The 10550-nt window shown below is 40.4% G+C and overlaps 1 protein-coding gene across 2 annotated transcripts; it reads left to right on the forward strand.

The window, feature by feature from the left end:
- Positions 1-3509: 3509 nt before the first annotated feature.
- xaf1 (XIAP associated factor 1) lies at positions 3510-10330 on the forward strand. 2 transcript variants are annotated; one of them, XM_030744519.1, is made up of 7 exons: positions 3510-3641; positions 5271-5406; positions 6801-6857; positions 7434-7659; positions 7752-7816; positions 8869-9090; positions 9179-10330. In XM_030744519.1, the coding sequence occupies exons 1-7, from the start codon at positions 3604-3606 to the stop codon at positions 9209-9211; spliced, it is 777 nt and encodes a 258-aa protein (XP_030600379.1). In that variant the 5' UTR covers positions 3510-3603; the 3' UTR covers positions 9212-10330. The 2 variants fall into 2 exon arrangements, with proteins under 2 accessions (XP_030600379.1, XP_030600377.1); XM_030744517.1 differs by having other exon boundaries at positions 7749-7816; positions 9179-10329.
- Positions 10331-10550: the final 220 nt, after the last annotated feature.

The following is a 10550-nucleotide window of genomic DNA, read 5'->3' on the forward strand; positions in this document are numbered from 1 at the left end:
GGCATCATCTGCAGCAATGTTTCAAAGATTCATTTATACAGTGCACTGCAGTCCTAAAACTACTGAAAATATCATCCATCATAGCTTTTCCCTAAGATACACAACAACATGAAGGCAGGCTTAAAATAATCCTTTGACATTTTGAGGAAATACACTCGTGGGATTTTTGGTCAGCAGTTAGAAAAGTCTCAGCGCAAAACCAAAAGAGCGTCACTGATCTTATTTCAGGGTCAATGGCAGAAATTCATTTGGGCAAATAGAGTGTGTGAACTCGACTAAGGCTTCAGTGTGGAGTGTTCACAACGACGGAAAAAAAAGTTCTGTGTTTGCTGATGTGGAATGCCGGGAAACACAGTAATGCATCTTTCAAAGGTGGAAAAGGTGGCAGGAAACAAAATGAAGACATTTGTGTGCAAACATTTTGTTTAGAAGAAAATTCCACTGAGAATTTTGTGAGTGTTACAGCTTAAAAAAAAAGAAGCTGTCTGATCCTAAATTACCTGCTGTAAGTTTCAGGGATCTGCTCCTGGGTTAAATTTTCCAGGGAAGCCATAATTATTAGAGTTTTTTTGTTTTTTGTTTTTTATTAGAGCCACAATCCAGACTCACAGGCATCCAAAAGCATACAGAAAACCAACCCCCAGCTACACATTTGTTTAATTTTTTAGCTTTTGGAAAGAACTCCATTTTTCTGGTGGCGCTGATACTGAGCCAAAAATGATGAATCAAATGGCACCATTACCAGTAAAAATACAAACAGGAACAGCTCATCCTTTCATTGTGGTATTCAATCACCCCCAGTGACTCCCGCATCCTCTGCGCCTCTGTGTGAGCTTCGTCTCTTGGTGAGCTTCCTGGAGTTTGTTCTGGAGTTTAATTCCCTCCATCCTGGAGGCCCGCTGCTCTTCCTGTCTCTCCTGCATCAGCGCTGCCCGCTGTCATTTCAGATGAGCTGCACAGGGAAAATATAAAAACAGAAAAAATTAAATGAAATACAAATATCTGGTTCAAGCATGAGCTAAATCTCTGCTTTTGTTTGACTTTATAAAAACACCCACCATTGTAACAAATTGGTATATTTTACCTTGCCTCAGATATTTAACAGGATTATCTCCATTACCTGCAGTTTCCTCTCAGGCTCCAGGTGGGAATTGGTGAATTTTAGGATCTGCCAATGTGACACACTTGATTCACTAAACAGCTGAATTTCTGCCACAGCATGCTCCCCTCCCCAAAGTGCTTCTTATGGGCACTGGGTGGGTTGTGTCCTCTTTGGAGATCCCAAGATTTGGTCCCTGGATATTCCCAGTTTGGCCATGTCTCAAATAAGAGCTTCAGCGCCTTCCTCAGGCAACAGCAGTCACAGCTGCAGAACAGCCAGAACATCTGTATTCTGTTTGAATGTGACCATGAAGGCTGACATTTTAACCATCTTCCAATATAAAAACACTTCAAGATACTGTGAACGTCTACTACAGCCAGCCACTGCCTTTAAAGCCAGCCCACACTTTGTTCTGCATTATGTGTGTATGCTGGGTACCACTGTAAGAGAAACTAAGACCCAATTTCAAAATAAAAGCAATCTTTAGGCATATGTGTTTTCAACATTAACCAACACATTTGGTTCTAAAGTCATTAATAATATAATAAATCATGAAATACATAACAGCACATAACTTAGTATGAAAAAATGTAATTACAGGAAACAGAAATATTAAAATATGACAAACTTACTCAGAATTTAAAAGGTGTATATAGACAAATAAACTTGCTGTTCCCACAGAATAATTTCACTCCAGATCAACAGTAAACACTCTGGCAGTGTTTCCCACTCAGTATCAAGTCAGTCTGATTTTGGATTTCAAAATTATAGCAATTTGCTAGTATTTCCTGAGAGAAATCCCAGCAGTTGTGTTTCCTCTCTCGTGCACGAGCAAAACAAAACTTTATAACTTCATTCTGTGTTACAGTTCAGCAAAGAAGCAGATAAAACCTGCTGTTCTCACCATCGACAGCAAAAAACACATAAACCCTTTAACGGTTGATGATGTGGACTGTAGAGACGGTAAGATTACAGAAAGGGAAGTTTTGGAGTTTTTCTCTAATCAATATTCCACTCGTTAATCAAGAGGAGACACAGTGTTGTTGTTTTTGTTTTGATTTGATTTTTGTGCAAATTAAAAACTGTATTCCACCCATTGAGGATACTTTTAAGGGTTTATGTTCTCCATTACTGTTTATAATGCCTGCACGGATGTTTATATTAAAAGCAGTGATATAGAAGGCATCAATGCAAAGGCAACGACTACCCATGACTGTCCTCTGCAGCTTAAAGTAACAGAAGTAAATTTTAAATGAAATTTATCCAGTGAACTATTTTATTAGATTGGCAGAGCCTTCAGGCCCCTCTTCTGTGGAACCAGCTCCCAGCTTGGATTCAGGAGACAGACACCCTCTCTGTTTTTAAGATTAAGATTAAAACTTTCCTTTTTGATCAAGCTTATAGTTAGGGCTGGATCAGGTGACCCTGAACCACCCCTTACTTACACTGCAATAGGCCTAGGCTGCTGAGGGCTTCCCATGATGCACTGAGTGCTTCTTCTTCACTCACCTCTTTTCACTCTCTGTTTATACCCCCCTCTGCATTTAATCACTAGTTATTATTAATCCATGTCTCTCTTCCACAGGATGTCTTTTGTCCTGTCTCTCTCCCCTCACTCCCGACCAGTCACAGCAGATGACTGCCCCTCCCTGGATCTGCTGGAGGTTTATTCCCATTAAAAGGGAGTTTTTCCTTCCCACTGTCGCCAAGTGCTTGATCGAGGGTCATTTTGACTGTTGGGTTTTCTCTGTAATTATTGTAGGGTCTTTACCCGCAATACAAAGCACCTTGAGGCGACTGTTTGTTGTGATTTGTTGTGAAATAAAATTGAACTGAACTGAACTGACTGTGGAAATAGTCAAAAGTGGAATCTGTCCAATGAATAGAAAAGTGGAATTTTAATTTTACTTGGAAATTTCTTTATTCGAGTTTTTCAAAGCTGAGCCCATAAATGATTCTCGGTCATTAATAACTTAATATGACTGCTTGCTCTGACCTCTTTTACTTCATTAAAATTGATTCATTCAAGTTGAATTTGTTGGTTTATATATAGAGACGTTGCACGCTGCCTGCTGCATTCATGAACTACCGGAAATATTGCAATTGCCACCAAGCAACGTGAAGGACAGCGCCATTCATAGGAAAATAACAGACTAAAAATCATATATAATTATTTACTGTAATGGGATATAATTATGTAACAGAATGAGATATTATAATTCACGTGAAAAAAGCATTTTCACAACAAAACAATAAAGTGTAATAAAGTCTGACTGCTCCGTTTACAGTTTGGTGCGGTCACACTCCTGCCGGCACTAAACCGAACATGAAGCAGCCACAGGCTTCATATTCAGACGTATTGGGCGCCCCCCTGTGGCAGCAGTCCACAACAGCAACAGCTGTTTGCAGCGGATGTTTTCACTTTCTGTTTTGGGGAAGCGCAAGTCTGAAAGCTTATCAGACATTTCAGATTCATCTTCTACACTCAGTGGATCATTTTCATGGAAAACAAGGAGGAAACTCGCACCTGCGGCCAGTGGTGAGTTCACTTCATGCGACAGCTTTGTTTGAAGGGGACGCACCAAAGTTCATTTAAGGTCAGCGTGTGATCTTTAATTTGATATCCTGGCAAACGAAAGTAAACCAACATGGGAGGTTGAGAATGTCGGACTCACAATTCGACATTAAGAAAACAGAACGAGTGTCATTCTCACTTGGATGGTAATTATAACAGAAACTAAGTCCTGTTTGGTTCACGTGTGGAAGGTATTTAAATCTGCAGACCAAATATGGTTTCCGTGAATATCAAACTGAAAGGCGATATGAAACTGTTTTAAAATGTTTTAAATATGCTTATCGGAGCTGTTTAAGAATTAGAGATCATTCACAGGAGCTTAAAGTCCACTTTCACCCAGTGCAGTCGAGTGAGCCCTCATATGCAAAGTCATGGTCAAGCCAGCCGCACCTAGCATTTTGTTGCCCCTTTCTTTTATGAAGTACGGTAATTATAATACACGCTCGTCTTTACACACTAAAGGCTGAAGCCCTGGATTTACAGGAGTGCTGTTAGAGCTGACACGACTATTTGAGTAACAGTTTCAACATCGAAGGAAAACAAGATGAAAGATGAACTCCAAATATGTGTTTAATAACAGGAATTATATTGTCTCAGAACTCCCAGATCATGGAAACGTTGATCTTTGACACAAAGGTTCACAGCTTTGAAAAATGAAGGACTGTGGGAAAGCAGAGTCAGAACACTTTTGAAAATGTGGGAATCTGAGACAATATCATTTTTGTTAGTAAACATATTTGAATTTTATCTTTTTTGTTTTCCTCCTATGATGAAATTGTAACTCAAATAGTTGCGTCACCTTGAACAATAGTCCTGTAAATAAAGTATATAAAAAAGGCACTATTAGAAACACAGTTTGAGTGGATTTTGCCTTTATTTATTTTTTCAGAAACTGGACAGCTCAGTGAGATGTAACTCATCTATATGTACATGAGCAGAGAATTAACCTGGACTGACACATGAAACACTTGAATGTAAAAGTGCAGGCACCCATTAAATAATGTCTGTAATGACAGAAATGATGAATAAATAACACATTATAATAATCTAAATTATCAATTAGACTGAGTATTTAGAGGCTTTGCATTGAATTTATGCCTGAAATATGCAGCAATATTACAGGAAAGTAATTGGATAAGGAGTTGGGAGTCAATCTGCACTGAAATCCATTAAAAAGTTTGTGTCACCTCTTCAAGAATTTGTGTAAGTTGTAAACATTTTTTATAGTGTGTAAGGATGATCATAGCAAAACCTCTACTGGACTGTGGAGCTAAATGGTCAAAACTGCAAGACTTGTGATGATGATGATGAGGATGATGATATTTCTGGGTCCTTCCACCTGTACCGTATTCTCTGGAAGAAAAGGGCAGCAAAATGCTCGGTGCGGCTGGCTTGACCGTGACGTCGCACACGAGGATTCACCTGGCACAGCACACTCCTGTGCTTCAGCAGTGTTGGCATGTAGCAGACAGTTGTCGAGCTGTAACAGAGGCAGGGGAAGGCTGTGGATGTGGAGGGCTGTACCTGTCACAGTCGGACTTTCCACAGAGCACAGAGGCGTGAGATGACCCTTTGCTCCTCTCGTTCTTTAAGCCACAAAGAGGTCGCTGAGGCCAACTTCGCTCTGCATGAGACCCACTGCAGCCGCTTCCTGTGTCTCTGTCCTGACTGTAACGAAGCAGTTCCCAGAGATCAGCTAAAGGAGCACAGAGAGGAACAGCATGCAGAGGTATACGCACAATTAAGCAGCCTTTCTCAGCAGTTTGTTCACATACATCAACCTCATGGGGTTCATTTCAGCCATCAGTGCAGAGACACATAAAGAGTGATGTCAAGGGGTTAGTGGGAGGGAAATGCTGTAACATTTTGTACCCGTTTGTGTAGTGGTTTACACATTTGCCTAACAAATGAACAATCCCTGGTTCAATTCTGCGAAGGAGATCCTCCAGTCCTTTAGCGGCTGTCAGGAAGCTACCTGTTGTCTAACAGCATATGATGACAAGCAATTACTTTTCTCATTTATTATCTCTGACTGCACACTTACAGACATGATGTACTCTTTTGTGCTCTTTTGGTTTTGTCTGGCTCCAGACTCAATGTTGCAGTGGACAAGTTGGCAATTCTGTCTAATATCAAGAGAAGTAACCTTAAATGTGCATGTCTCACCTGTTCACATCCATAATTTAATGAGGTTGTTTTGTTTTTTATCTAAGTTATTCCTATGCTTCTTTCGTGTTTTCATAGATGGGCACATATTCAGGGTTACATGTCCCCTGCATCCTCCTGAAACTTCCACCTGTGTGTTATTAAGATGAATTAATTTTCTAGAGACTTGGCCAAACCACAGACAGAAAGAGAGCACTGACCTGTAATCAGTTTTTTCAGCTGCTGAATCTGTGTGATATCAAACAGAGCAAATAGTCCTTAAAGGTAAGAAAGGAGTTTTAGACCAGATGTCCTTCCTGACACAACCTCAAAGGAATTTGTGTCTCCTCCCAGGACTGAACCAAGGATCTTTTGCTTGTCAGGGGACTGTATAAAATGTTACAATTTGGAGCCACTAAATAACCCATAAAGGTATATATATATTTTTTTTTATATACATATATACATTTATCCTTTTCAAATTCTAATTAAAACTTTCACCAGAAAGGGACAGCACCAGTGGGTGTGTTTTTTTGCCTTTTGGTGAAATAATGGTTAGATTGACTCAGTGTAATGCACCATCTTGTGGGTAAAAAACAAAAAGGTATTTCACAGAAGTTCAGCTGGTTTGTTTTCCTCATAAAGGTTATTTTCTGTTAATCATTTTGTTCATAAGTGTCAGCCAATCAGAAGAAAGTTTGCTTTAAAGGATTACTTTGGGCTGGGAACCATACAAGGCTGCTCTAGTTGTCCCAAGAATAAAAATATGGAGCTGTAAATGGATGAGAAAGCTTCCTTTTAAATTAAGTCTTCATATTAAAACTGAATATTAACATTAAAGGGACTCTGATCCCTGAAAGGGAGGTGGTGTTCCTACAGTGTGACTGTACAAACAGATTTAAGAGGGAAAAACATAGATGATGCACAGACACAGCATCATATATTCTATGTAAGTGTGCGACTTTTGTTTGTTTGCAGGTGAGATGCTCCAAGTGTAACAAGAAGATGGAACGCTGTCAGCTAGAGGATCATGAGGTGAGTCCAGAGTACCATTTAGCTTGACATGAGGTGCATTCAGACACATCAGAACATTAGGGAATGGTAAATTGGGGCTTTTAAGGTTTTCTATGAACTGTTCTTGTCCCAGCTTGGAATAATTGTTCAGCATCTTTAATGACTTTAAAAACAAGAACTGGATGCACAAGTTTTAATTTAGTTTGAATTTTCTCTGATTTTTTTATTCCACACAGGGCCAAAAAAAAATACATACACTCTTACTAATATTTGGTTAAATGTCCCTTAGTAAGTTGCACCTCAACCAGATGCTGTTAGTAGCCATTAACAGGCTTCTGGCATAATTCTGGGTGGGTACTTGACCACGATTCTTGGCAGAATAGGTTTGTCCTTTGAGCACAACTGTAGCTTAATGCGAGACAGATGTTGCTGCAACCGGATCCTGGGTTTATTCAAAGTTGGCATAACAAGCTCACTGTTGCTATGATTTTAACCACACTTTAAAAGCATCAGAACACTGAGACCAGATTTGAAGCACTTCTACACTTAAGACTGCCCCAGTTCCCCTATTTAAGCCTGCTTCGTGCTGTCTCCCAGGCTGATGAGTGTGTGGAGCGTCTTCAGAAATGCCAGTTTTGCGACCTAGAGGTGCCGTGTAAGGACCTGGACAAACACTGCCTGGTCTGTGGCAGCCGCACCGAGCTCTGCAGGGACTGTGGCCGTTATGTCACACTGAAAGACCAGCCCGAGCATGGCTTGACCTGCTCAGTCACTGACAACATCACAAGTCCCCCACAAGTGACCAGCAGCACACTCAATGGGGGTAAGAGAATGGAGATTCAGCAAAAATCTCAAGTAAACCTCAGTGTGCTTTTACCTCCTGCTGTTTAACTCTTGTGTTTGTCTCAACAGCAGGAATGACAGTGAACTGTAGACGATGTATGGGATCATTTCCAGCTGATGATATAGACGAGCACGAGGTATTTACAAGCATTATATTAATAATCAACAGGCTTAACATTTGTGCATAGCAGTAAAAGGAGACATTGTGAGTTTTTAAAATATGACCAAGTGGAAGCATATAAACAGAAAATAAAAGAGGGCCAAAAATTTAGCCTTGTGGTACACCACAGGTAATGCAGATAATATATAATTACCAAAAAGATTCTAAAGGGTACAAATGAAACAACCAAGTGCAGCATCCCTGACGCCAACCCATGTGTTTACGTCCCATCTGGGGGGCTGAGACACAACAAGAGATGGACATCTACTTCAACAAGACCCAAGCAGCCACAAAAACAACTCTTCAAAATCAATTGTTGTATTTATTATTCAGCAAATTGACTAATACAGGAGCATTAAATCCTCAGTGTGAGCCGAGGCCAAAACAAACAAACAAAACAGAACTAAGCTTCAACACAACTCCAATAACCTACCAAAAGATAACAAATCAAAACAAAGTTCAAGGAAGCAAATGATCCTCTCAGAGGTGGCCGGCTTGGTTTCTTATAAAGGGCGTGGTCCTCTGACCGGAGCCGCTCAGCTGCAGCCGGGCACCTGCGCAGTCAAATTGGTGTACACACAATATATGGACATCTTCACAAAAACAAAACATGACAGCAGGTGTAACACCCCCTTCCCCAAGAATGAAACATCCTCTATCATGTTTAATTCAAACACCTAAAATAAAGCATCTACAGTCACATATTTGGTGCCTTTTGTTTATGGTTAATTTGCAGGTTAAAATCCTGCAGAAGAAAGGGAAGTACTAATGGACTAAGACAATGAATGAAAATGTCTGCTAGCTAACATAGTAATAGGTGTAAATTGGTCAGGCTCTAGTTCCTGCCATGATGATACTGTTGAGCTGTTAGCGCCTACTTAAATCATGCTAGTCTGGTGAAACTGTTTATATGGATGATTGTTACACCTCTTCTCATTAAGGAAGCTCACTGTACAGTATTTATACTGTAAACCTGCAGTCACTAATAATACCTTTGTAACACCTTTGTCTGTATTCCCCACAAACCAGCTGGAGTGTACTGTAAGACACGTACCGTACTATGACGTGCCAGAGGAAGAGTCCGAGGATGAGGACGATTACTTGACACAGGTGACCAGCACTGACAAGGAATTAACCTTCTCAGGCAGACCCAGCCATGATCCCTGGATTAATGGAGGTGACCCTAACCTAATCAGCACCTGCCCGTACTGCCATCTGGCCCTTCCCTTCTCCACACTGCAGTGGCACAAGGTGACATTTCTGAAGCACAGAGGATTTAAATAAACATTGCTTAAATTTCTAATGTAAGAGGTTCCCCTCCTGTCTTGTGTGTCTTTAGGTGAAGTGCCAACGTAGCAAGCTCTTGAAATAGACGGAGCTCCTCGGAATGGAAAGAGCTTTGATCGACGTGATCAGAACATACGGGCTTTTCAATGCACCTTTGAAGCTGATCTTTAGAGTTTTTTTCTGATGTTTAAATTAATGTTTACATTTTTTTCTTTGTTTTTGTGTTTGAATTAGGGTAGTTCAAATATAATATTTTGCATCTAAGTAAATTTCACACTCCTGCTGCATACAGTCTATTACAAGCACGCCTCTCCATCATCGTCACAATTTCCACTGTAAAACAGATCAGTTGTTGCAAATAAATTCCAATAAGAACTCTTAAAACAAAAATGTTTTCATGTCTAAATCATGTCAGTGCTAATAAATCAGGCGGCGTCTTCTTCATTTTAGGTGTGCGCAAAACAGAGGAGGAAGAATGGCCTGATGGGATACACGTGGTAGAAGCTGTAGAGATCTGTCTGTCAGGAGAGTTAATGTGACTGTGCATCACTAATGCACTTAGACAGCTACTGTGTGATGCATTCACTGACCTTTCCATCCTGATGAATATTTACATTTTTGTTCAGATCGCAAGCTTGAGGACTTTGGGCTGTGTCTTTGAAGCACTGCCTGAATACTGATTGGTGAAATATGTTTGTTGATTAAAAACAAACAGTCCTGTACAAACTCACATAGACGATGTGTCCTTAGACGATATTCTGCTGTGAGATGTTTTACTTTTTTAAACAAAGGTTTAGTATACAGGGTTGCCCAACTAGTGTTGTTTTGGCAAATGCAGATCAAACAGCCAACTCCTGGGACTGCCGCCCAGTCACCGGGCACTTGCTGGTGAACCCCTCCCCCAGGCCCCTCACTAAACCCGTCCTGGGTGAGGTAACATAGTGCCTTGATCGCTTCTTCATGGGGTCTTTTCAATTACTCACTGTGACGTGACCCCTCACACTGGATTACTTCTATGCAACTAGACTTAGTAACTATATAGTTATAGTTTCCCATTAGAATGAATTCATACCTGGAAGCTAAGCATATCTTTGTCATTTAGGGAAACACTACTGACATATGTGGAAATATGGATTCAGCCAATGCACTTCACCTGTCAGTAACTCCCTCTCACCGCAGATCAATCTTCTGAGTTTGTGTTCTTGTTATTTTTAGATCTAATAAATTTATTTTAATTATCACTTGTGTGGGCTTCATTCTTGTCACTTATCTCGGGACAGTTTGCTGCACAATAAAAAAAAAAAAGATTTTGTTGCAGGTCATTTTGTAAATAAAAATAATCAGCTGGGATAGGCTCCAGCCCCCCCGCGACCCTGACCAGGATAAGCGGAAGCGAATGGATGGATGGATGGATGGATCAATAT

Source organism: Archocentrus centrarchus, chromosome 13 (assembly GCF_007364275.1).
Source record: "Archocentrus centrarchus isolate MPI-CPG fArcCen1 chromosome 13, fArcCen1, whole genome shotgun sequence".
NCBI lineage: Eukaryota > Metazoa > Chordata > Actinopteri > Cichliformes > Cichlidae > Archocentrus > Archocentrus centrarchus.

Coding starts and splice junctions, on each gene's coding strand:
- xaf1 (XM_030744517.1), top strand. CDS start 3,604: ATGGAAAACAAGGAGGAAACTCGCACCTGCGGCCAGTG. Junction 5,407..6,800: donor GAGAGGAACAGCATGCAGAG/GTATACGCACAA, acceptor GTTTGTTTGCAG/GTGAGATGCTCCAAGTGTAA. Junction 6,858..7,433: donor GTCAGCTAGAGGATCATGAG/GTGAGTCCAGAG, acceptor GCTGTCTCCCAG/GCTGATGAGTGTGTGGAGCG.